The sequence below is a fragment of the Temnothorax longispinosus genome, chromosome 8 (genome assembly GCF_030848805.1).
Source record: "Temnothorax longispinosus isolate EJ_2023e chromosome 8, Tlon_JGU_v1, whole genome shotgun sequence".
In the NCBI taxonomy this organism is placed as follows: domain Eukaryota; kingdom Metazoa; phylum Arthropoda; class Insecta; order Hymenoptera; family Formicidae; genus Temnothorax; species Temnothorax longispinosus.
Genome location: NC_092365.1, coordinates 19714717 through 19742553, shown reverse-complemented (window position 1 = coordinate 19742553; position 27837 = coordinate 19714717). Strand labels below are relative to the sequence as shown.

Here is a 27837-nt window from a genome sequence, read left to right as displayed (position 1 = left end):
CGGGGAGGGGGGAGGGATATTAAATTAATGATATTTTTATATTCCAACGCGTTGAAAAGCGCTACCGCGTGCGTTTCACGTGCGCGAGCAGGTCGTTGAATAATTTAATCAGGACGGGTTTTATTGCTGCGCCGCGCGCCACAGATTTTACGCGATGATAAAAGTGTACCTCGTAAGTGTATAACGTATACCTACGGAAATCGCAACAACGTGCTACACTGTAAATGCGAGGTTTGAGAAATATTTCGACACCTTTAAGTCGAACGAGATATCTCGATGATTTAATCGCTTGATTCTTTCGCGATGAAAGATAGTTTGTAATTTATATTATATCGTTAAAACGCATCTGTGGCGAAATCTATTTTCGCGATTCGTTTTCGTTCGCGACTGTTGTCGGAAGATCCGCTCTTGCCGTTTTCGTATACACAACAAAGCTTGGCCCGCGTTTGATCTTTCGAGAAAAAATAATAATTCATCTCCAACGAAACGCCGTTTAGATAAGCACTTTCTAATGCACGCCTCGAAAGTTTTGCTCTTACACAAGCGATAAGCGAGCCAGCGACCTCCGCTGGTTTAAACGTTCCCGTTAATGGTGTGTATGCTTGTGTGTGTATGGTGTGTGTGAGCCTATTGCAATCCCCGTCCTTTTTAAGCGCGTTGTTGTATTCATATACACGAGGTACAAGTCGATATAAATCACGGTTATGTGCGATAAATGAGATTACAATATCTCCAACGATAAACTAAAAGGGCCGAGCTTAAAGGTGCCGACGCATACATTTTCCAAGTTTTATTAACTAATTCATAAAGTTTTATACCTCTCTTCTTGTCCATATTTATGCAAATGTAAAAAGTCCGCGCAAAACGGCTGTATTTAAACTGCGTGGCTTATTGATACCGCACAAGTCCAATCCGTGGTTTTGCCATGCGAGCAATCCATCGCGCAAATAAAGAGAGAAAAGTAAAAAAAAAAATAGGCAGAAAAATGATACGGTTTAGCGTTGTGTCCCTGGAATATTCGTGTCGGTTAGATAGTCGCGCGCTGGCCGTAACGGTCCACCATAGCTCGGCACAGTTTTGCATCTTCTCTTACCTCTATTTCTATTTTCCGGGTGCATCGTTATGTCGATTACTACGTCGTTTCTTGCCGTCGACGCCCGACAACCCGTGATTTGCCTCTCCCGTCGCACGGAGATACTGCACGCAGCGTAACGCGGCGAGACAGAGAAAGAGAGAGAGAACGATTTTCCTTAACTCTTTTGCCTCCAAACAGAATAGAAAGCAAACACGAGGTGACGATTCTAGGAGGACTAAATGAATTCTCCGTTAAGTTCTACGGACCACGAGGGAGTAAGTACTATCTCGTTTTCACATTAATTATAAGCAAGAAATGCGCGCAACGACGAATTGAATTCTATTCGAGTTCAACTTTGAACTATCGTTTGAATGTATAATTTCAATGTTCCTCGTTGCACTGCATTTCTATTACTTTGCGATAAGTTTACTTTTAGTAGTTAGTACGCAATATTTCGGCATTGTTATCTGTCGGCGTTATAATTTTCTTACAATTATACAGTAATTTAATTGAAGTACTATGCAAAATGAAGATTATATTAAAAATCCAGTTTGCTAATATTCGGTTTCGACGGCCAATTTTGCGCATGTGTTTTGAAGCAGGGCAAAAGATCTGATTCAACAATAATGTTCGGTAACGTGCAATTATAATGATTTTTATTATTGCAATTTTATATGGCATTGAACATGCAATGGGCGTTCTTTGACTTGTGTCACGCTCAATTTCATAGTTTCTTACGTATCACCTTGGACTATTATTTTATTATCATGTCGGAATTCGGAATTAAGGTACATAAAAGTCTGAAAGGATATATAATCCAAATTACTATCTTTACGTCGTAAATCAATAATAATTTAACGAATTTTACGTTTGGCAAAATGCAGTTTACTCAATTCGCATGAACGCTGCAATTTATCACGACCGAGAAGCTTGAAAGTTTCATTACTCGCCACTGTGGGATAGAACAGAATTAAAATACGGCAAGCGTTCAATACGTTTTCGCTTCGCGCTATGCCAAGGTCCGTGCGCATCTCCCCAGAACCGGAAATACTTGCGCAACCGTTTCGTACTTGCGATTTTCTCGGTTTGCCGGACATGCGTGCGAAGCGTGTTATCGATTGGCACGGCTGCGCTCTCGGCGCGAAAGAAAGTTCCTTGACTCCCCGCTGACGAAAGAGATGCATTCAACTGTCCCTTAAGAAACGCTTTCAAGCAGATCGTGCCGAAGATACGGCACGTTAATGACGCGTCTATCCGCTTGCCGCGGATAACGCGCGCAGGTTGTAGACCTGTTTCGCAGATAGGACTCGGAGAAGATTATCCCCGCGGAAGTTTTGAATGCGTTCGAATGAAAATACGAATGTGTTGGGCCGTTAGAAGCAATCTTTAAAACCGACTTCTTACTTCTTGATTTGAAACGTGACCGTGATGCAGTCATCGTAAAATGGAATTGATTAATCTCGAGGCGAAGTAGGATTGTTGTAGTTTGCGAACGAACCTCGCGACTTCGCGTTGTTGGGACGAAACAGATTTACGGAGCCGCGATTTCTGTCGATTTACCGTGTTTCGCTTTGGCAGGTTTCGAATGAAATTCTATAACCGTGTAATGAATTTCGCTTTTCCGCGCGGCGGAGGAAAGCGAGTCGTTCCCAAGGAACGAAAGTTTCTTGAATCTCCGAATCGCGATTCCACCATCGGTAAACGAGTTGAAATCGTGCAACTACCTCCATTCGTAACGCTTTAAATTAAATCGCGTTTCAGATAGTCCTTTGAAACGGCGCAGCTGCATCCGCGGGTATAACTTCATTTGCTTAAGACCAGACCTCGGGACTTACTCTGACGAGATAGGCTATACTTGCGGGCGGAACATTCCGCATGGTAATCTCCGTCTGGATTGCCCGAGCAAATTGTAGAAACGTGATATTCAACGCGATCGGATCTGGCATTTGCGTTACCTATCCTTAAAGCTCGCAAAACACGCGCGAATTTGAAAAAAATTATAATAACATTATGCTTACAATTAGAATATTAACATGAACGTTATTTAATCTATTTTTGTACTAAAATTTTAAAATTTGCTATTAAATTTGCTATTGAATTTGCATGTGAATCAATAGAAAACGTAGAAAACTTTTAACGTCCGGTTAGAAGGATTCCTACTTCTTTATAAAGGAAAAAAGGGAATGTAGATTATTTTCTGTAAAATTTGCTATTAAATTTGCACGTAGATTATTATATATCATTAATGTTACAATTTATTTTCTGTATAACAAATAAAAAACGTGCCTTTTAATGTCCATCTGAAAGGATTCCTATTTCTTTGTGAAGAAAATGTAGATTGTGAAGGAATGTAGACTGTTTTTCTGTATTAGTAAAATTTGCTTATTAACTTTGCATGTAGACAAGTAAATTAACGTGTCTTTTAATGTTCGTCTAGAAGGACTCTTGGTTCTTTGTGAAGGAAAGGAAGGGATATAAAGAACTAAGCAACGATAAAACGTCAATCCGCTCTCACGATTTGCGCGTCCACTATTGATCGACGTTCACAAATTGTATAAATAAGGCTTGTAATTGATCAAAAGAAGCTTACTTGGCAATTCGCCGGGATCGGCTGGTGTTAATACGATGCTGATAATACCGACTATCCGATTATTTTGTCTTTCGTGATCGATCGCCGCGGCGCGCAATTTTACATAACGCGCATCAACCTTTTTTTTCCTCTCTATGCACTCGCGTACGGCTTCGTTTGTCCAGCTCGCCTTCGTCGACGAGTTAGCATCATCGAACTACCCACGGAACGATGTAAATCAGATCGTGTTTCAGATAACCCCGTGCAAACGATGCAGCTGCGCGCGCGCAAGTTCGTTTACACGCGTTTATTTTCCAGTCGCATATAGTTGATAAAAAGCACTGCTATCTATAAAAACCATATCGTCGATCATGTAGAACTATTTTAATTGCAAGAAAACAAAAAAAACAGAAGATTGCGGCTATTCATACAGTAATCATCGAAAAGCCTTTTAAATGTTAATTGTACGTCGTATTACATAACATCGCAAAATTTTGAAACACGACACCGAACAATTACCTTGTACTTGCATGAGAAATAAAGAGAGTTGATCTCGGATTTCTCTGCTCATTTTAGTTGGTTCTGTTAGATTCCGGAAGTGTAGGAAATGAGTATTTAAAAAAGGAACAGGCAAAGCACTCTTTTTATTACAAGGAGAGCTTATATGTAAGCTCGCGCTAATGAAATAACTTTTTAAACTATTTTCGTAACGTTTTAAAATAGATCAGCTAATTATTTTCAACTATATTAGCGTACTAACGAAATTATTCCACCTCTAACAATATTTTAGCGTTAACTGCAGTGTATTTCAGCAAAACATAATTTTTAAGAGTTATATGTGAATAAATCCCGGAATCAAATAGGATTCTGAAATTAGATTTAATGTGAATTTGTAAATGTGAAGTGAGAAAACGGACTGATGCGTCAATGATCAATTCGTTTAACTACTTTATTTAACTACTTTGAATCGATATAGAACATGTTCTCCGAATTTTGTATGAGAGGATGTAAAACATTAATTCCTTTACTCCGAAACTATATAACTTGCAACTAACGTTGCGATGATTATTCTCGTTTCATATTAATTAATTGATAATGCATTTAAAGGGGACTTTGCAATCTAATTACCTTATTCGACATATGTTATAATTACACGATACCATCTGTTATATCTGTTCGAAGCACACAAGTTACTTTATATATTGGTATAACTATTTGCGGAACGGGAATTACTTTTCATTTCGTATAAGTTGTTACATAATTCACCGTATTAATCTCACACGAGTCAGTGAGCACGAGTCTCCGACGACTTTATTAATTGCTGGGTGAGATCGTTATCAAGTTCCGATCGTGTCGCTTTAGTGGACTATGGCGCGAATTAAATCCCAATTATATATCCGATATTCACGCTCCGCTCGCACGAACGTTGAAAATGGTTTCGATAAACGCGAACCGCGACTCAGGATGTCGATAGCGAACAAAGGCTTTCGGCGCAGCAGTTCCTCGATCGCGTCCAAGTTGCAGCGTAAGCTGCAAGCTGTTCACTGAAAGCTGCGTATTAGCTTGCGGCATGTTTTCTCGTTGAACAATCGGGACTTAGCAAATGCGGGCAGAGAATATTCCAACTGTGGTCTACATATTATCGATGCGACAATGCTACACCGTCCAACAAAATTTAATTTTTATATTAATTCAATGAAATTTAATTTCAATATAATTTTTACATAAAATAAACATGAATGATACCCCTTTTCTGTGTCTCTGTACACTTATGGCTCGCGATTCGCAAATTTTTATGTCATTTCAGGATGCAATCTGTTAGAGATAGGAATCTATTTTGTTAGATACACATCGATGAGAAGAGTAGTATTATTTATGCGAATGAAAGATGAATAATGAATGAAAGATTGAAGGACATTGTAAAAAATCGTATTGATTCCAATTGACGTCAGGCAAGAGATAAAAATATGATTTCGTGTACAACGCGCCACGTTTGCAGATAAGAGTGCAAATTCATCTTACCATATGTAACACGTGTAATCTGCTTCGAGCGATGTAACATATCGCAGGATTGCCAATTACACGGGCTGGACCGATATATCGGTTTTACAAATTACTTGAAGACCCGGTCTGCGGTATCTAGTTATCTAAATATATGCTGATTGAGTTACGACGTGCATATCAGTAATAACGTATATCTGTACGCGTTGAGTAATACACGCTTTAAATGTATCGGATGAGCAGTCTTGTTTGCCTGAGTGTGTTTTATTGGCTTTGCATATTTAGCTGGCGGAGATGTTTGCCTTATATCGCATCAACATGAAGAGTTGCATAACGCGCAATGCATAGATAGTCGCCACTTATTAGCGAGATATTTACGCCAGAAAAGTCCAAGTTTGAAAAAAAAACGTAAAGGATGAAAGGAAAGACGTGCGTCGTGTTTAACATGCGGACTGTCGAATCGGTGTCATTTCGCTGTCGATATCGTGTTCGATCGCCGTTTTCCGCTTTAGTTTTAATTGCGCTTTAGAATTGCATAATGCGCTCACCTTGACTTAGTGCTAATGTATCGGAGCCCTTGAACGGCTACCGCTTCGTTTAAAATGTGCCTCCACGTCGAAGGCGTTCGAAAGTTTTTATAATCTTGTCCGATCATTCGGAGTAAGGTTTCGGTTACATGAAAAAAATCACATTATGATACAATTTATGATTGTTACCAAACTATCGTAAAATACAAACGTTAACATTAACGCTATGTATAGTGAGTTTCCACAACTATGACTTTTACGAGAAATAAAAATAAATTTGTCCCATAACAAGCGAGCTGTCAATTTATCTTATCTTTCTCCCAAGTTTTTACGTTATATATAACTATAGGAAAATTGTATTTATCTCTCCCAAATTAAAATGACTTTAAAAGCGGGTATATAATGCGATATTTTTCGCGCATCGTCACGCTGATAATTATAACATTGATTTATCGCGTAAGGAGAAGTAGCAAAGCGGCGATACGAAATTTACTTGATGAAGTCTTTTAACGGCCATCGACAATCGGTATTTATATCGAAGTAGAACATCGACAGCGCATGCAACGATGGCGGAACACGAGCGCGTAGAATCAATAACTGCCGGACGTAGACCGTCTAAAAATTTCTGAGTTAGCGATTAAAACGAAAATGTAAACGCGAAAAACAGCAATAACGGACGACTCATGCGTAATGATTGAATTCACGATCGCCCCTGCGTGGTCAACGCGCGACCTCAAATCGGATCGAAACAAAATCGCGCAACTTGCGTCACTTTTAAACAAAGGAGGGAAAGAATTTATGCCATTCGAAATGCCGTTCGAAGAGAGATGATAGACGATTGACACCGAGCTAGGTCAGATTGCCGGATAAGATTAATTTATTTCCTGCTGGCGCGCGCGAAGAGAAAGAGCCGGCCGCGAGGCACTCCTTTCATCTCCCTCGCTCGCCCGATAGCTCACCGTATCCTGTAATATTTACGTCGTATGCACATTGCGCGTGCAAGCGGATGCATGGAAAACCTGCCGCATAATGAGACGCACGGGCGCGGTTGTTTGAGGTTTGATTAACCAGTTCCTGTCGCATTTTGTCCGTTAGCTGTATAGTTAGACGGCGCGGCGTTCGTTGCGATTTCGCAAGATGCAGCGGCTTACCTAACGCATTCAGTCGGTAGAAAAGTTGAAAAAAAAAAAAAAAATGATACTAGTTCTCGCTGGAGATATATTTTGTGAGGTGCCAGAGGTGATAGACAGTGTATCAGATATTGTACGACTCAAGCACGTAATGCCAGTTTAGACTTCTGCGAGGGCGAGAGCGGCGTTAGGCCGGCAAAAGCATGCATATCAGCAAGATTGAACCGCCTTGGGCACGGTTCGCTAACGGAGATATACTTCTGACGGCTCTTTTTCGTTGAGGAAAAGAGTCAGCTCCAATTTTAGAGTCCGCGGATTGAAATTCGCTCGAACTGCGAGAGATCTGGGATACGCGACAATATACGGAGACGCTCTCTCTCTCGCGACGCTTTTACCGAGATATTTCCGCCGAAAGTTCCGCGGCAGAAGGACGAGCTCTATAGATGTAGAGCGAGCCGGTCGAATTAGTTTACTCACTCACGTGCGTGCAACCGTGCAACATTATTCGGACGACGATATTCCGCGACGATTTACCACGTACGTAAATACAACCGGGCGTGTTCGCCGCGCGCACGGTACACTTTGGTGCACAAAGCGTACGGCCGCTTCGGGAATGGTTGTAAACGAGCGATTGACGATGTACATCGGAGAGATACCGCGCGCTCCACTCCGCCGCGATGACCCACTTTAGCGGATGCTCCAACACGCCCGAGGATTCCGTTCGGCATTCGCCCTAGGAGAGCCGCCGACCCTGTTGTACTACGGCTGTTAAGAGAGTTACGGGAACGTATACGCTGGGTTGTATCCCATGAAATATACAGAACACTTAACGTCAGGTCGAGGCAACGCATCTTGAAGCGATGATGTTTAGAGTTACGGAAAGATTGCCGGAAAAGTATTTAGCTTGGTGAATGTTGCGCAAATAATTTTTCTTTAAATATTGCAGTCTTTAGCCCGTTGTAACGTTGTGTAAAGAGATAAATCTTTCGAGTGTTCTGTTTGGCATTGATCCGAAAAAGATACGAGAGCATTGTTCGGAATCGTGTCATAATTTAATTCGCTTAATTCTATGCAGCGTGTTATATCGTTATCGAAAATCGTTCGATCGATGTTCCTATTGAGCTATAGTTAAGCTATAATTGAGATAAACTGACGGCGCACGATTTTTCGTCTATTCTTGCACGATCGGTGCACCGCTGTTAACGCGAATATTACAGCGTATTCGTCTTCACTATCGATAAATATTACAGACGTGAGTTGCGCTTCGGATCACTTTCTGCATGTTATCCATCTTCATTGAAGCGCGGGCGGATAATTTTAACGCTGAAATTATATGCAGTCTCGTTCGCGGCTTGATAAAGAACGGGCGTACGAACGTCGGCTTTACAACGGTAGTCTTCCCGATTCCATTAATAGTTCTCGACCGCACTGCTCTACGTCGCGAACTCTTCGGAGCAGTCGCTCTAAGCGGACGTGCTATCGCGCTATAGAAAGCCGCTGTTGTCCCGTTCTACGTTCCATTAACAAAAATAATTGACATTCGATACGAAAATCGCGGTAACCGGACACGGGTATTGATCGCGAGCTCACGTCATTATGAAATCTCGCCAAATATCGTAAACTCGCGATTAAATATTTGTATCTGACTGAAAAACGACCTTCGGTCACTTATACCATTAAATTACATGTCAATTTCTACTATCAATTCCTAGTATCAATTTCTGATCCGTAATTTAATATTTAACTTGTTTTAATCGCACTAATATCATTTATTAAAATAAAATCTATGATATATGGATTAATACCGTCGGCTTAATACTTGATATCTATAATGTAAACGCGTTACGAAGAGTTTTCCGCGAAACATTAGGCCTGTTCGTTTTCGCCGCACTTCTGAATAATAGTGCAATAAGTTAGAATGAAACAAATTTATTTTTTACATTCTAACTTATTGCACTATATAGTTCAGAAGTGCAGCGAAAACGAATAGGCCTTTTTGAGTTCCATTTATAGAAGACATCAACCGTCAGTTATTTTCCTAAGATCGATGTTTCATGACTCAAGATCAATGAGATATACGTATCAGCGCCAAGTTTCGAGGCTTACACAAGTAAATCCTAATCGCTGTTCAGCCTAGCACGTCGTTAGCAGTGGCAAGGTCTAATTATCATACGCCGTTCACGGAGCGGAAACCTTCCGATGTCGTGTCCTCGTCCGATTCTCCTCGAGTGCAAGAGGAATCCTCAAAGCTCGCCCGTCGAGCACTTACGCGCGCAAGTAGATCATAAGGATTTATGTGGAATTTACGGTAGAATTACGATCGTCGCGCGTTTGCGCAGAAATCAAGAGTCTTAGTCGCGAGTCTTTCTATCCTGCTATTGTACGTTCACGAAATTTCTACTCTACCTTCCTCTCTCAAAATAGACATCGCGACGTCGCTCAGAAATGCAGAAATCTCGTCATTGAAAAAATTTTCGCGGTCACATTTTTTAGCGTGTTAGCGCGAAGAGATATTCTTTTTTTCTCCATCAGCGATTCGAGCGATCGAATACGATGGAAATATGGAATTTTCCTGAAAAGGAGTGTCTTATGGCATATTCAAGCGCGATGTTATTCAATTACGTCCACCCACGTGGCCGACCTCGTCGAACCACGTTTTCAAGAACGCGATGACGGCGATTATTGTCGGGTAGCTATGTAACGATATTATGTTCTCAGAAATAATGATTTTATCCGGTAGAACTTACCGCAAGAACTATTTATTCTAACAGAAAGTTGATTATTGTTTCTTTTCTCATTCATCATTTTATCAATCAATTTCTTTAACAAATTGAATTACTAAAGCATCGGAGATATCGCAAATTCGGAAGCGATAAATAACGATCATCCATCACGTTAAGCAAAACTCGGCTTTACGAATTTATCGAGAGATTTATCACGAAAAACTTCATTCATCGATGATCGAGGGAATTGAAGTCCCTTTCTCTTCTCTTCTCTCTCTCTCTCTCTCTCTCTTTTTCCGTATATAAATATACATATCCCAGCCATAGATAAAAAAGTTGGACGACTTCGCTTATCGACTGGTGTCAAATAATAACTCCGTTTCTGTGCCACGCTGCCCGACGTGGAGGGCTTTACGCCTGTTTCACACCGTTCGTTTTTCCAATGAACCGTTTGCACATTGATACGGCGCTAGAGACAAATTGTTTACATAGTCCGATGACTTTAACCTTTGGGGGGGCTGCTCATCTCGCTACACGCTCACGCAGCGCGTCAATGTCCTTTCAATTGGAATTATTGACGGAAAAGTATCCCGTCTTTTGGCCTTATCAGGCGTTGAACCGCGATGTCGCAAACGCGCGATGTCGCAATCAATAACTCCCCCCGCCTCCCGCCCTCCCTCTCCCTTCATCACAATGATTAATTTTTTTAAGATTTCTACCGCCAGACGATTAATAATAGTATGCTCATTGTAAAGTTATCATAATTGTGTTAAAAGATAAGAAATTGTTATTATTAATTTTATTATATATTTGTATGTTATAATTGTTATTATTAAAAATGACTGTGATATTAGATTAGTTAACAAATGTATAAAGGAATTTCGCAATAAGATAAATAAAAGTTTGCATTTTTAATTAATGATTTATAGTTCTTAATTTAAAAAAAATTAGTTTCCATTCTCATGTTCTATTTATTCTTCCTTCTTTTTCTCTTCCTGGTATTTACTTTCTTGTTGTATTAACAAATTTTATGGAATTTTTAAACCATTTGATTAATTTCACGAATAAAATTATTGCCCTAGAATCATCAGTTTACGTCTCTGACCTATTTGCATTCGAGCGCAAAAAGTTTCCAGTCGCGAGGATATATTTTCAAAAAGATATCAGTTTTTATCTCGTTTATTTCTTTTGGTCGGCGAGTGCAGACGATGTTAATGACGAGAGTCAGCAAAGCCTTTCGTTAAAACCGATGAAAAATGACAACCTGTCTCCTTCGTCAGATACAAAAAGCACGTGGGTCTTTTTCGAGATTCCTACCCGACCCAGTTTCCACGCCAAAGCTGTGCTTGCGTCACGCGGGAAATTATATCGTGCATAAGGGACCCCTCCGCCTCTCGTAATCTCGTGGAGCCGATAGTAAATGAATTGTTAATCGGAGGAATTAAACCGAATAACGCCGGATTAAAACCGGAGCTCGCGTGGGCGTGCAAGTTTAAACTTGCGATTTGTTAACAGTCGCTGTGAGGCGCGATTGTCGTTCCAAGTTTAATATATTTATGCGAAATTCTTCTCTTTTAAATCCTGTTAAAAACTCTATTTTGTGAAAAGAAATAGATAATTTTTCAGCGAAGCTTAATCAACGACAGAAGCAACATTTTCGATACGATTAAAGCGTGGACTATTTTACTGACCATTTTACTCCGTTCAACGAGAGATCATGGTTGATCAAACACAAATAACGATAGGGCACAGAGCCGCAACAAAGTGTTCGCGTTAAATTATTTTTATTTTTAATAGATATTGTCTAACACTATTAAAAACAAAAATAATTTAACGCGAACACCTTGTTGCGGCTCTGTGCCCTATCGTTATTTATGTTTGATCAACCATGATATCTCGTTGGACGGAGTATAGACTTGCTGAAAACGATGTGCTCGTGTTGTTTCCGCCAGGGTAATTGTCCAAAAGGTTTATCAGCAGAAACCTGTCGCGAAACAGCTGCTTTCGTGAATTTAAATTCCATTAATGTTTTGCGTTACTACTGATAAGGCAAGGAATCATCGTAATCAGAGAAAAATTTTCTTAAAGTATCTCATTCAAAATTTAAATCTTAAACATTAAACGCGCTTATTATTATTAAATACGCTTATTAATTTTATAGTAATTATCGCAATTTAATCTGTTGATGGTTTTGAAAACAATGTTCGATCATTCTTATACGAATTATAAATGTATATAGAGAAAGTATTTTGATTAATTCAAAATATATTATTTTACATATTAATTTGAGCTGTAACGAGAAGATAACATTGTTGATCTTGGATCACTAGTTTTAGCTTGACAATTTTTATCGGAAAAAAGTCAGTATAGAGGAATTGGGTCAGATAGTGTCCAAATAATAAACTGAACGCGCGGCGCATTTGGGGCACTCACCGTTTACATATTTGATTAGATGTTCTTCGCTTATCTTTTTTTTATCTACAAAAAAATTCTCTCAAAAAGGCCCGTTGAAGCCTTGTACGCCTCTTCCGTGATCGCGGAACGAATCTATGTTATCCAAGGATGCGTATTGTCGGTCGCCGCGGCCATTTATGTAATTGCAATGTGGAGTCATGCATTTTCAACCGAAACCGCGAAGCCGCCGCCGCCACCGCTTCGGCTCGGGCAGAAACGACGAAAATGGAAGCTGGAAGCGCGCCGACGTATATCCTGGTTTTACGTTACCGTGACAAAGTGTCGCACACGCGGAAGTGCGGCTAAGTAGGTCAGTGGGCCAAGCGCAGCTGCGACAGCCTCCTCCGTATTGAATTGCATCTGCATCTATGCCTGCATCTGCACGCGAACGTGAAGATACCGTCTCCCGATGGTCCCTTTGTGGAAGGGAATTGCAGGTCGCGAGAGTATTTGGTATTTATGAGCAGCCTGGGCCGAGTAATAACTTTTCTGCGAGAGGCGATTTTCCACGTGCGTGGATAAAATCGATGCGTTTTCGGGGCGCATCGTTGCAAAATCGTAACGCGCAAATTCGACTTGCCAGACTTTGTCTTCTGGATAAAATTGATTCTTTAATCCATAATCCATAGTCGTAACAGTATGGTCGCACCGCATGGCGATTTTTTGGTTTGGATATGCAGTTATCGTTAATATATATATATATATATATATATATATATATATATATATATATATAATCAACAATATATAAATTAGTAAAACCACTTCGCCTCTTCCATTTATACAATTCTGAATCTTTTATATTCTCGTCGGAATTATAAGTTGATTCGTCAACGAAAGTGGTAATGGGCCTCATTTTTAATTCATTAAAGCCATAATGAATAACCTTTCTAACGGTTAAAAATTGAAATCTTGCCTGTAGACTCTTTTGCGCAAATTGTCGTATATAGGTTTATTGTCCTGGCTTTAGACAGTATTACAATGTGTGCATTCCAACAAAACGAAAATGGAGTGCTTTGTTCGCGATTTTTTTTTGTTGCTACGTGGATATTGTACTTTCATGCGTCTCCAGATAGAAATAAAACTCATTTACTGTTTGGAGATCCACACCGATGGGATGCGAACTTTATATTGCATTGCAAATTCGCAAGCGTACAATGCACAGATTTATCAAAAATTCATGTCCATACCGTTCAAAAAAGCCACTGGTATTTGGGCTCGCTAGATGAATTTTTATTTGTTGCTCGTACGAGTCGCGTCGTTGTATCCTCGCTAGTAAATTCTATTTAGTCGAGAAGATTAGCAGTCTTATTTGAAGAGAGAAAGATAACTTTTTAGATATCATTTTATCTATTTTTTTTTTTTAATCTGCACACACGTTTGGTATTTGAAACGCGCATTCGAGAACTATCATTTTCATCGCAAATATGATATCGTCAAGATCGATTCGAGGATGTAATTCGTCGTTTAGAAAGGAATTGGAATACACCATCTGCGCTTTCTCCCGATTGTTTCGAACGAAAGCGGACGTATTTTTTCGCAGATTCGTTGTGGTCGACACGAGCATTGATCGAAACGCGAGTAAAAGAATAGCATGCGCGCGGATCGTTTTCGTTGTAATATGAATACCTTGCTCGTGCTGTGTGCAATGTTTTCGAACGCAATATTCTCGGGAAATGAGGGAGTCGAAGGTGCGAGACCACGTGTGGAAATTATCGCTGGAATGACGGCACCGGTCATTCAACTGGTAAAGCTTTTCCCAAGCGGAACTCACTCAGTTTTTCTTATAGGATTCTAATCGCTATTAATGTTGTAAATTGTGAGAAAAAGTCGGCCTTTCGCACGATTTACTCGCGTTTGAAGAACTCTCTTTACCTATTTTTTTCTATCCGGGGCAATGGTTTTCCAAGTAGAAGCATAAAAACGTGTAAATTCATCGCATTAGAATTACGAGAATCAATTATATTTATCTCGCGCGAACAATGGTGATAATATAATGATTACGTTCGACGACACGGGCTTGAATATCGCAGTTATTCGATAAGCAAACTGTTGAACAATAAGCAATTATTTATAAAAAGCAACAGTTTTGTTTTTACAGGTTTGTTTTTTAAACATATTAAAAATATTTAAATGTATTATAAATATATGTTTGTCTCCGCGCGCTGTCCTTATTTATTAATCAGGAATCTTGTATGGTTTCAGTGTCAGGCCTTTATAAAATATTTTACGATAAATCGTTCATTGAGCGAAAAGATGGTTTTTCTCCTGGAAATCTGACGTGTGCCGCAGTTAACGAGCGTTAAGGCAAATTATGTCATAGAAATTATACATACGTTTAATAAGCCGTCCATTAAATTTCAATATAACGGTCTTTACATCGATCGTTTCGTCGATACGACGTTGTTTCGCGTATTGATACTTTCACCGTGAATCGCAACTCCGTTGCCGCAATAGAAGCGTAAGCGTGCGTATACACGTGCGTGCACGCGCAGGTGGATCACGTTTCCTGAAAGCAACGGGCTACCACTCGCGCTCGCACGCGTGGCACAGCTCGCGCGTTTCGCAGGCAAAAGTCAGCCGGGCGTGACCAGCGTGGAGAGAAACGCGCGAGATACGCATAAATGTGCATAATACGTGCGGATTTGCCGTTCGAGAATTTAAGCGTGTACTTTGCAACAGTAATGCCCCGCGTAATACCGATCAAAGCGCGTTGGCTTAATGACTTTCGAAAATGATTTAAACTTTAAACGCGCGGGGGATATACGGGATTGCTCTCCGCGATATCTGAAATTCTAACGAAAAATATATAAATTATGGAAGAAGAAGCGCCCTTAAATATATAGGGGTTTAACGAGATTGGGAGCGTGGTTCAAAATTTTCGCCGTTCGACAGAGTTTCGTCTGTGTAAAAAGTTGTCTTATTCCATTTGGCTCTTTGTCGGGACGGGAATTGAAATGCATATATACACTCTGGGGTACGATTTAATTTTTCAGCTTTCCGATACGTGCAGTTTGCCGTGGCAATACATCATCTATTACAATTTCTGCGGAATAATTAAATACCCGCGGACACAATGAATATAACGTTGCAGAGGGAATTCAAACCAATTTCTATATTTCTTTTCTATTCGATTAATTAACTGATAGGCGTCCGTAGCTCACGGTTTGTTTTTTGTACCTCGTTTGACCAAGTTGGCTGTTTTTATTGGAAGTTTAATTATCGCGCAACGTTTATCGATTGTTAATCGTTCGTTGTTCTTAGAATTAACCATATCGGTCGCGATATATTGTCGATGACGAATTCAATTCAATTACGAATGCTGAACAAACCTGAACAAAGTCGAATAGCGCTCGTCATTTTCCTCTTAAAGGTATATCTTTCTCACGGCGCGTGACTTGGCGAATGCGCGCGAACGCTCGGGTTGCTTTTACGAATGTTGAGTAAATTCGTCGTATGCATTCCCAATTCCCACGGCATCAACATAGCGAGTAGAACACTGAGTCAGTCTGTTTCTATGCAAATCGATGAATAACTTTATACAGTCATTCCAATTCCACTTTCTTGCATCAAAGAATAAACTTATAATTTATTTTAAAAAAAGAACGAACTTAAAAAGATCTTGGTATAAAGTTAATAATTTAGTTTAGATAAAATAAAAGAATTGTACAATAATCGAAAATCGATTTGCATCGATAACGCTGGTATAGTTTAATTTGCGTTGCAATTATTTTATTCTACTATGTAGTCCCAAGTACTTTGGCGTGGTATAATTCGTATCATTTTAATTTGAGTCGGGAGAGAGGATTTGGTCGAGAAAGTACCCTCGCTGGATGGTAATTTTATACAAGACTGGAAGGGGAGGAAGAGCCAAGGAGCTCTTTAGAATCCTCATCCCTCGCGATGTACGTCGTCGTCTTTGTACTTATCGTGCGAAGCTTCGCGATTCTTACTTTGCGGAAAGAGGGGAAAACTCTCGGCGAACTTTCGACCGAAAACAGCCGCGCGTTCCGCGCACTTCAGCCACAATGGATCCCCCTTTGCGCCGCGAACGTTATTTTCTTCTTCCCGGACGAATGAGGCATCCCGGAGAGCGGCTTTACCGTTGGACGTTCCAGTTTCTCGGATCTATCGCAAATTATGAGCTAGCGCTCGTCGGTCCGTCTGTGTGTCCAGCAATCGTATATATCGATAACTGTACGCGCAATTGCTCGCACGTATGAACGGCGGAATCGCGGTCGTAAACTAACGTACGTTTTTTTTTTTGCGCGGCCGAGTCATGCGGGCGCGATGAGGAATGATTACGCGCGTGATTGCCGTCACGATGCATCACGAAACGTGAATTTTCGACGGGATATTGACGTTTCGGTTATTCACCTCGATTCAACGGGCACGACCGGTTTTCGGGGAGTTTCGGTGCTTTTATTTTTGTTTAGTTTGACAGCCCGCATCGAAATTCAGCTAAATAATTAACGAGCAAATTGGAATTTTTCGATTTGCGTGTGTTACATATTTTTCGTACGTTATTTTCGCGACTGTTTGCTGAAAGACTGATGGTAAAAGAGTAATAGCGACAATAATTAGCAATGTTTGCAAAAACAAGTTGGCTATTAATATATTTGTTAGCAGTATAGTAATGCATTTAAGAACTCTGATTTATGTGAAGCGTCTATCAATATTTATACGGTTTTAATTAAAATACTTTGCGAGAAATTTACGTTATTTACGTTAAATTTGATACTTTAATTATTACGAATATTCTGTAGAGTCGATTAATAGCATACTTACTCACACTGGTAAAAGAGTAATAGTGGCAACAATGTTTGCAAAAAAAGCCAGCTATTAATTTATTTGTTACCAGTAGTAATGCATTTAAGAATTTTGATTTATATGAAGTATCTATCAATGTTTATACGGTTTTAATTAAAATACTTTGCGAGAAATTTACGTTATTTACGTTAAATTTGATACTTTAATTATTACGAATATTCTATCTGTCGATTAATAGCACACTCACACTGGTAAAAAGAGTAATAGCGGCAATAATTAGCAATGTTTGCAAAAAAAGCCGGCTATTAATTTATTTGTTAGCAGTAGTAATGCATTTAAGAATTTTGATTTATGTGAAGTATTTATTAATGTTTATACGGTTTTAATTAAAATACTTTGCGAAATTGCGTTAAATTTGACATTATTACGAATATTCTATGTGTGATATACCATATACTCACGCACGTGCACAAATAACGGGATTTAATTATAATAATTGATGGACTCATAAGATCGCGTTATGTTGCGTTGCAGCGCCCTACGAGGGTGGAATATGGAAAGTGAGGGTTCATCTGCCGGAGCACTACCCTTTCAAATCACCTTCGATCGGTTTCATGAACAAGGTCTACCATCCTAACATTGACGAAGTCTCGGGCACGGTCTGTCTAGACGTTATAAACCAGGCTTGGACTGCCCTTTACGGTACGTATTCGTTTAGTCGTGTAACCGTACTCGACTAAGTCTGTAAATAATGCAAAGTACCTAAGCAATTTTCACTTAATTGTTTCATTGGAAGTAACTTAATTTAGAGTTACATAGCTTTGAGAATTATATCGTTGCTTCCCGCGGCGGTACATATATCTATCTTGTATTAATTTATTATCGAGTTGAGTTTTGCCGAGCAACGTGTTAAGAGAGAATCTTTAATATTTGTTGAACAAGAGTGAAGAGACTACGAACGATTTATTGACGACGTTCTTTCTGTTTCGTTGTTTCAGACTTGTCAAATATTTTCGAGTCTTTCCTGCCTCAGTTGTTAACATATCCCAATCCAATCGATCCCCTGAACGGCGATGCTGCCGCGATGTATCTTCACAAACCCGAAGAGTACAAGAAGAAAGTGGCGGGTAAGTATGCTACCGGCTTAATAAGTTTTTCCCCCCCTCACATAACGAGGCACGGTTGGAACGAGGGCGGAGGATCATTACGAGACTTTTACGATCGGCCGTCAGAGTCGGTCCGCGTCTCTTAGAGTATAGAGAAACCTCTCCCCGTGTTGTAGTTACTTCCGTTCCGCGTGTGTACGCTTAGAACGTCCATTACGGTATACGCAATGCAATTTCCCGTTTCTGGCTTTTCTCCCGGCAGATTACGTCAGGAAGTACGCGACGGAAGAGGCGCTGAGGGACCAGGAGAACGGCGGCACCGGCAACGGGATGTCCTCCGACAGCGAGTCGTCGATGAGCGACTTCAGCGAGGACGAGGCGCAGGACATGGAGTTGTAACCAAATATATTACCATCCGCGCGTACCCATATCCTTAATCATCTCGATTCCCTGTAAGATCCCCGATCGCTCGTCCTACTACCAAATAGATGCTTACACCCGAGACTCCGAGCCTCACTTCTGGTGACGGCGACGAGATCCCCCTTTACGTCTCGTCGCTGCTCTCGTCGCCCGTCGCTCGTACATATATATAGAGGGGGTGGTGATCGACCATCCCCGGCACGACGAGAGTGAAAGTGACGGAGACGAACGAGGTAAAAACGGAGAATCGCGCTCTTCTCACCGAGCGTATCCCGAGGGGCGTTTTCTATCACGACGGCGATGTCTCTCACGGTCGTCCAAGCTCTTACTTGAATTAATTCGTTAATTATTCGCTGCGTTTAATTGCCACAATCACGACGACGATGATGACGATGAGTGTAACGTACTCGTCAACAAACGACGAAATTCGGAATCTCTGTAAACGTCTCGAGAGTCGATGCTTTCACTTTTCAGCGCGAAGAAGAAAAAAAGGAAGGGTATAAGACAGTGAGACAAAGAGAGAGGCTCTCATCGTTGGTATTTAAGGATTATCCGTCGATCGATGTAATGTCGATTTTCGAAATTACGTCCTCCGACTATTCCAGCATCAATCGGACGATGCTTCTACTGTGTATATCTACGATGCGTTTCTTTGTAATTGAACAGCAAAACAATAACGTACCTGCGACGGAGAGAGCTACACCCGATACATTCGCCCGACGACGTTTTCCTCGGTTTTTTTTTTTTTTTTTGAGATTCTCTCGCCCTTGTTCGTTCTTTCTTCCGAGCGCCCGCGGGCGCGTTCGTTATTGTGATATTCAAAAACACGTGATCGAGATCGAAGCAGCACGGAGAGACGCGCCACGAGAAATTTTAACGACAAACTATTCAACCTGGCACATATAGCGATTGCATCGTCTCTACCAACTAACGACTCCTTTGCTGCTATCTTATTGTTAGACTGTGTTAGCATCTATTTAGCATCTAATTATTTTTACATTCAAAAATCGCCATGAATCGTTATTCATTCTTCTCATTATTTGAATTTGTGAAGAGTACGCTAAATATTGCCTAGTTTAAAGGGGAGAAGTAAAAACGTATTTGTCTTCACGATAAATTTTTTTTCTCGCAGTCGATCGATCGTAAAATCGGTGCGCATATCACGCGTCAGTTTCAGGTTTCTTTAGTTTAAACAACAGTGAGACACGCAAAAATGTGATGGAGTATGGGTACTAGCACCGTCTTCCTTTTTCCTGCCATCACCATTCCCAAACGTTTCCCCCGTAGGGCTGCGCATCAGCGACCGATCGCCACGTCGTCGTCGGCGGCGAGGAAAAAATCGAATCTGCCACACAAACGGCCGCACGCGAACGACGCCGGGACGACGCAGCCGCTGTCCAAGACTGCGCGATTGCGGAACTACCCCGGAAGAATGAGTGCGAACGAGACTCTGAATATATTTCAAACAACCTCAGCGTCCTGTCTCGAACTGTGCGCATCGGGCGGGCAAAACGCGGAAGAGACACAAGCAACCGAAGCTACAGGACTATCATCACCATGTGTCCATCCAATGGAAGTGAATATAGATTTAGTTGATCCCGGTGGGTACGGATCGGACGCGATTTAACATTTGCTCGCGAAAAAATTTTAAGTCAATTTATACTATTTTAATCTCATTGTTATTCGACTCATTATAGATTTCATTATATAGATTATTGTTATTAAGAGGAGGACGTATATTAAATTGAATTGGTTTGTTACAATGTTTGAGAGATGCTTTGCTTTTCTAGAAGTAAAACTGGAAATATCCTTGTGTTAAAGAAAGATACCCCTTACTTAATTCATCATTACTTCCATCCGCTAATGCAGTTTTAAGTTTATTTCGAATATTAGAACTAAAGAGAAAATGAAATCAAAGGACTCAGGGAATTTCCGTTTGAGAAACAAAAACTATGGTTGTATCATCGCTGAAGTAAACAAGGCGTAAAATTCGAATAACACGACAGGTGGAAAGCGCGAGGAAAGGATTAAATTTATTTTTATGATTGACGATATATATATCAGCGAATTTAAATTTTCAAAAAGAACCAAGTAGAGTAGAATTGTTTGGCAAAGTGTAGGAAAACTGTAAATTTATAAAATATAAAATTGTACAAACTTTGGTGCACAATAATCTTCGATCAATAGTATCTCGTTTCAAATTGATCTCCCTCCTTTGCATGATTTACATGTATGCAATGCGATTTATAGCTGTACGTAAGTATAAACATTATATTTCAGTGCCTTCTCAGGCAGAAAAGCGTGCCTTATTATATGGGTCTCCTGTAAAGAATTTCATTATGAATATATGAGTGAATACGACGAGCATTTAGCGTTAACAGACCTTTGAATGAAATTAATTGTGCTTAAAGCATTGCAAATTAATACCGAATGTGTTTTTAGAAACTAGAGATAACCGTCTAATGCAATTACCAGACTTGAATAATTCCTCGGTGATAATTGAAAAATGTACAAGACATCAACGGAAAACACAGAGATATGAAGAAAGCGTGAAAAACCATTTCACTGTGAAACTTAGTTGTCCATCTTCAGAATTTTGAACAGATCTAACGCTTTACTGAATTGATATAACAATATCGTAATGTCGCCATAACTACGTTGCGTGGGCGCATCGGTCATAAATGCAGCAAATGCAGTAATCAAATTCAGGATGTATATAGCAAAGGAAAAGTTACGATTTTATTAGCCAATATACTGTACATTTATACAATTTCGTTGCGCATACTTTTTCAGTCGCAACTTTTATTTAGTTTATTCGCTGATAAAAGCTTATCTACGTTTCTAATGTATTATGCAACAGCTGCGCTCACTTCTTTTTTTAAACAACGTTATGTTTTATGCAACGAGAAACGATATGTATATAATTTACACGGATATTCACGCTTTACATTATTACGTTATTATTTAAGACGAACTTTCGTGGACACGGCCTGTTTCCCAGCGAATCCATTCCGTTGGCGACGTGTACTGCAATGTATTTACCGTTTCAAAAATCGCTATTAAGACTAAGCAAAATCAGAATACAATTTTCATATAACTTCTCAAAAACAGTACCGTTTTTAATTTTTTTTTTTCAATTCGTGCAATTACGTGAAGCGACACGTTTCCAAATTTGTCAGTTCCTCTTCGTCATATTTTTCATAGTATTCGTATATTGGCTTCTCGCTATTGTTACAATATTTTAGTGCTTTTCGAGACTCGGTGTGCAATCAACAAAGTATGATATATGATATATGCGTCATTTGGATGTGCGTCAAAACAAATGTACAGTCTATTCAGCATGAATACTTAGAATTATCTCAGCCGTACGTACTTAGAAAAAAGGAAAGGAAAATTCTGCTATTCTTTTATTCGCACTGTATCTCTCACAGGAACGCGTGTCTTTTCTACTTTATTTTTGTAAGTTAGCACAGTACGCGCGTAGCTTTAACGCGTCTAATGTCTCGTCGGCACTGTACTTTTAGACTTCGTTCATTCAGAACCAAAAATCCATCATATAGAATGTGCGTTTCCCGTAGAACCGTGTCGATTGAGTTTGAAGTCGTGCTCTCAGATCTCACATCGTTGCTAATTATATATGTAACATATAGAATTATTGACTAGTTATACGCATAAATATATATATATTATATATATATATTATCGATCATATTCGCATAACTTTATATTAGCTATTATATGTATATGGTTTTACTAACGAATTGTTTAATTAAGCGAAAAAAAGAATAGTCTTAATAATCATTTTTTATATATTTTTTTTGCAAGTGTTGTTTGTTCCTCCTGTCAACTGATAACTTAACGCGTCTCCGTTTCGGCTATTGGGATTGTTTTTCAGTATTCCGTATTCGCGCGCGCGCGCTCATTATTATAACGAAGATGAAAAATTTTCCGCAGCATATAGGTAAATTGATATTGGATTATCAGGTTTAATCCTTAGATTAATGTTAACTAATATTTCGTTTTGTAATGCGAAGATCCATTGCCTCTATTGTGTTCAAACCTTTTTGTAAACTTGAATAACGTCTAAAGGCATATTTTTATACATGTATTGCAATGATATAATATAGCAATAGTTGCATGTTCTTTATCCTATGTCGGACTTCATCGCCATTTAATTTTCCCCTCTGTGATCATAAATAATGAATAATCAATTATTTTTATAATCGTGAGCAACCTGTCTCACAGAACGATTAGAGTCTCGTGTATAAGATGCATTGCTTATGTCGTTCCTTTAATTCCGTAAGATATGTCGAATGTTTTCCGAGTAATTGTACATTTAAAGGATGCAAAGGAGACGTTACGTAAAAAAAAAGACACGAAAAACATAATTTATATCCGTGATAATAAACTGTAAGCCCTAGAATTGAAACGAGAGAATTTGAAACTACGATTATTGTGATCGATTGGGTTCTTTGCATACTCTGTGTTCTTAAATGTCCCACCGTAAATCTTATTCGCGAAGATGTAAGTATATTTATGGATGACAATTCCGATACAGAGAGAGCAAGAGAGTAGATCGGGCGATGCCACGTGTTTGTCAAAGTTATGTCAACAATATGTGATGGAAGGGCGAGGGATTCGTTTTATCCAATTCAGTTTGATCAAACGAGACATATATCTACACACATACACCACCTATGCAGACACACAGTGTGAAATACGTTCTAAACGAAGCTATTAATTTCGCGCCACGAAATACAGCGAGAATCATATTCGGAGTTGTAGCTTCAACGTACAAAAAAAAAAAGAAAGAAAGAAGGAAGAGAAAAAAGCGGACACTCGAGTGTCGGAGCCAGGATGGCCGAGATTTTCATTGTACGGAATTTAATTCTGTCGTGTAAGGTTCTTTGAACGTCGAAATAGGGAGATAGAAGTCGGTAGAGCGATCATTATCAAAGAAGTTCTTTAAATAGCAGGCTGTTACTCGTTCAGGATTCCAGCTCGTGATGTGAATAAAGGAGATAACGAACGGCCGCTATTTCTGTTCCGCCGGCGGAGCATGTATCCTGATTTGACATCTTGTTTTTCTCGCGAGGTAAAGTTGAATGAATTAGATAAACGAGAGGAGGGAAGAAAAAAAAACGTATTCTCCATCTCTTCAGATATTTTAATCAAGACAGGGAGACAGCAATATTTTTGCTACTCGTTCGTAATTATATATCATCGATGTTAGCGAGCGTGCCGACAACACGGTACGAGCGTCAGACGCGTTTGCAATAATGGTTGACTTACAAAGTTGTAATAAAAAGAATACAATCGTTATATCGATCCTGATCGTACGATCGAACCTAGTCGCCCCGACAACGACGATGCAGTTGCGCTTGCGGCATAATTACCGCATTTCGATATAGTTTGGCAAATTCATTTCACCCACTCGATCGCGCGACAGCGATCCGATTTCTCGCTACCCTTATCCAGCCGAAAATCTGACGACAGAGGCCCACTTTAATCTCCCAACCTTAGATCCAGCGATAAGAATGACCTAGCCGTACGCATATTTGCAAATTAGAGAGTGAACGCCGACATTGTCACGGGACGATAGTAACTGAACAAACGCGGCAAACGAATAAAACATTGATTACTGATATTTATTGATCTGGCTATTTGAATGGCGTTCCAACTGTTGTTATTCTGCAGCATCCGGGGGATTTAATTAACGAAATTAAAGAAGCTATTAATTTCACGTGATATTTTGTTACTCTTGCTTCGGGCAATATCGGCGTTCGCGGCGCAATGAACGGACTTTCGCGTGTATTATTACCGCTTCACATTACTCATCGATTGTGCGAAAACGTACCTAAACTGTTTCTACGTAGATAAGCGAGGCCATTTTCTACCGCGTCTGAGAAAAATTAATAATCCCGGTGGAGTTTTTTGCATTATTCACGTCAAGTGAGAATTGCTCTGTCGACGAAAAAAAGCAGAATTGTAAACGCGAGAAAACGAAAATACGATGTAATTAAGTGCAATTTGTGACGCGAGAGGAAGACACATTCTCTCGAACGAAAAGTTTACGCTCGCTTATACATCTGGAAATGATAAGGATTTAATATTTCGATGATATTAAATCGATTTAATATTTCGATATGACGATAGAGAGGCTGAGAGAGTTGAAGGGGGAAGCATAATGCTAAAAAGGGAAGAGACGCTTTCTTGACGGCCCGCACCGCGATGTATATGCAGGATTTTTAATTATTCAAGTAAAAATTGGAAAAAGATGATAGAATATTCTCATGGAAACTATATTATAAATATAAGAAAAATCCTGGAAAACGATTAACTCGACGACTAAATGACTAACTGAAACAACTTGAAAATGACCAACTCGAAATTTATTTATATCGCTAGAAAGCGAAATTATTAGAATTTATTAGAAGCGTCCTATTGACGTACATTTGAGCCAGACATTTTATCATGACGAGTATCCCCTCCAAAATAACAAATTCTGAAATTTCTAAATAACAACCGCAAATACGTTAGAAAAAAACATCGCTTGGTGCGTGCTGTGAAGAAATTGGAAGATTGAAGGACTCGCTCGCGATCCTTCGATCAACCGCTTTTACGCAGTGAGACGGATTCTTTCGATAATAGATTTCGATATCGCTGGTAGACCCTTTTCAAACGTAACACATGTAGCGACGTATAAAATGCTAAGGAGTTGTACTAACTCTCTCGTGGACGACGATCGTCATTAACTCTGCAGTAACGTTACGTTTTCCCCACAGTGGTTCCTAGTCACTGCCATACTTATTGACGACGATATCGTGAAGAGCGTGACCGGAGAGCTGCTAAAGGAAATTTTTGCCGAACAATATATATTGAAAAGACAAAAGAAAAAAAAAGAGCAAATATACCTCGTAATGTGTTCGAATTTATTAGCTGCTAAAAGCTCTCGAGAAAAATTGGCACAAAGACTGCTGTACTGCAGGGTTTACGGGGAATCGACGAGATATCCGTTAATTAACACTGGCAAAGTAAAGCTTTATAAACTAACGTAGTGATGATGATAATGATTGACGATAAAGTTTGGAACACTCGTTCGGAGGATTTGTTCGGGAACCGTTTCTATGTTCCATGTACAATCGTGAAGATCGAATTATTGGTGTCTGTAGAGGTACATATATTTTCTTACGGTATATGATAATTAGCTGCGCTGCTTCGGCTCGTGAAGGACCCCGTTATCCTTGAATTGGTCAACAATAAAATGAAACAAAGGCGAACGAGATCTTAAAAATGGTCGAATTAACGTATCGTTGAATAATGTACAATAAAACCGGGGCATATTTAATTCCGCAGTCCGCAGTACTTACAATTAATCATCTCATTGTATTGCCACAAGCTCTGTGAAATGAGATTTTATTAGCATTCGTAACGAGTTGGAATTATTCAAACAGAAATGCATGATGCATTTCTTTATCAAAACTCAGAATATACGAAATAGATTAATTATACTACTGTTAATTATACAGATTAATTATACAGACTAAACTATATAGATAAAATATGATCAAAAAATATAATACGAGATTAAGTAAGATTTAAAAAAAATTAAGTTTTATCTCTTTAGTATTTTCGATATAAAATATGTTTTTTAATTAACGGCAAGTTAAAAAATCATTATTTTTGGAAGTAGAGTCTTAATATGAGTAATAACAAGTGATGAATTCGCGTAATTTCTATTGCGACGTGATTGTATCGTGTAACAACTCCAAGTAACATAGGTCCAACTTTATCGAAGCATAGAAAAGTGATACATTTTTGGACTTACGCGCTATGCAAATTCAGAAAAATAATTCTAAAGGACGAATTTAAGGGAAACGGGGCGCCTCACTACAGCTAGATGTAAAGTTTCCTTAGGTACCTATTGTTTCAATGTATGAATCGTCTATGTAAGATGCTGGTACTGTTAGAAAAAAAATAAGAAAAAAAGATGTGTCAACGACGAGTATGCCGAGAGGAAAGAATTAATCTCGAATAATCCGGCCTTTCCAAAAAAAAAAAAAAAAGAAAACGGAGAAGAGACAGAAATAATTCGACGATCTGGCGTGTCTTTTACCAGACAGATTTCCCGAATCTGACCAATCACACAGAACGTCTTTCTAGTTAGCACGTGATGACGATGATTACGAACTTGCTGAATCCACGTTTTCATGGTTCATGAACACAATAAAACAATGACAAACAATGAACATTACGCTATTACAAATATTTATTATAAATAAGATATAACAAATATAAATATAAATATATATATATATATATTATATTGAATTAACGATGATTGAACAAGATGCAATTTTTTGGTACAATAAAACGAAAAGAACCAATATTGCGTGAGTGTGTTTTATTGCGTAATCCACGTATCCTTTATGTTGACTACATTGTTTGACATTATTTTATCTAACTTATTTTTTGCATACTGTTATTTACCGAGTATTCAGTTATCGTTCAATATTTCAACGTCTAGACAACTAGTTGAAATTTAAAACTCTTAATACAAAAATTCGAGTTTATGATATTTTCAAGTTGTAAGTCGAATAAAAAAGGCTAACGCTATCGCGTAATTAGTAAAAAATCAAAAGCCGAAATCAACTGAATGAAAAAGATTATATTATTTAAATGATAAAGATCAATAATAGATGACTGATTGATATGTGTAAATATCTGTAAATATCTTTAGCACGTAAACTCGCGATACCAATAGGCAACTTTAATTACTTATAACTTAGACATTATTGTGAAAATTCTTATGACGTTTCCATGGTAGGATCGATTCTAGTTAATCTCCAAAACATTAAAATATTGTACGGTTGTATAGTTGGATATTTTGTATATTACATAAATATAAAAAATGTTCTTCCTGTTTTTTCTTATTTTTTAAATTTTTTAGACAAATATTTTGTAAAATAAATTCAATGTAAACATCTATTTATTTCTATCATTAACAACATAAGTCAAATTATCATATTAAAATATGGATGGGTAGATTATGAGAAATTAAA

General features: G+C 39.0%; 1 protein-coding gene across 2 annotated transcripts in view; it reads left to right on the top strand.

Moving 5' to 3' along the window:
- The window catches only part of Ubce2h (ubiquitin conjugating enzyme E2H), a 40535-nt gene extending 13689 nt beyond the window's left edge, over positions 1-26846 (top strand). For both annotated transcript variants that reach the window (XM_071785030.1, XM_071785029.1), the window contains exons 3-6: positions 1274-1350; positions 17784-17951; positions 18248-18376; positions 18618-26846. In XM_071785030.1, coding sequence (XP_071641131.1) covers positions 1274-1350; positions 17784-17951; positions 18248-18376; positions 18618-18754 — 511 coding nt within the window. In that variant the 3' untranslated portion in view covers positions 18755-26846. The remainder of the gene's footprint in view (positions 1-1273; positions 1351-17783; positions 17952-18247; positions 18377-18617) is intronic.
- The last annotated feature ends 991 nt before the right edge of the window (positions 26847-27837 follow it).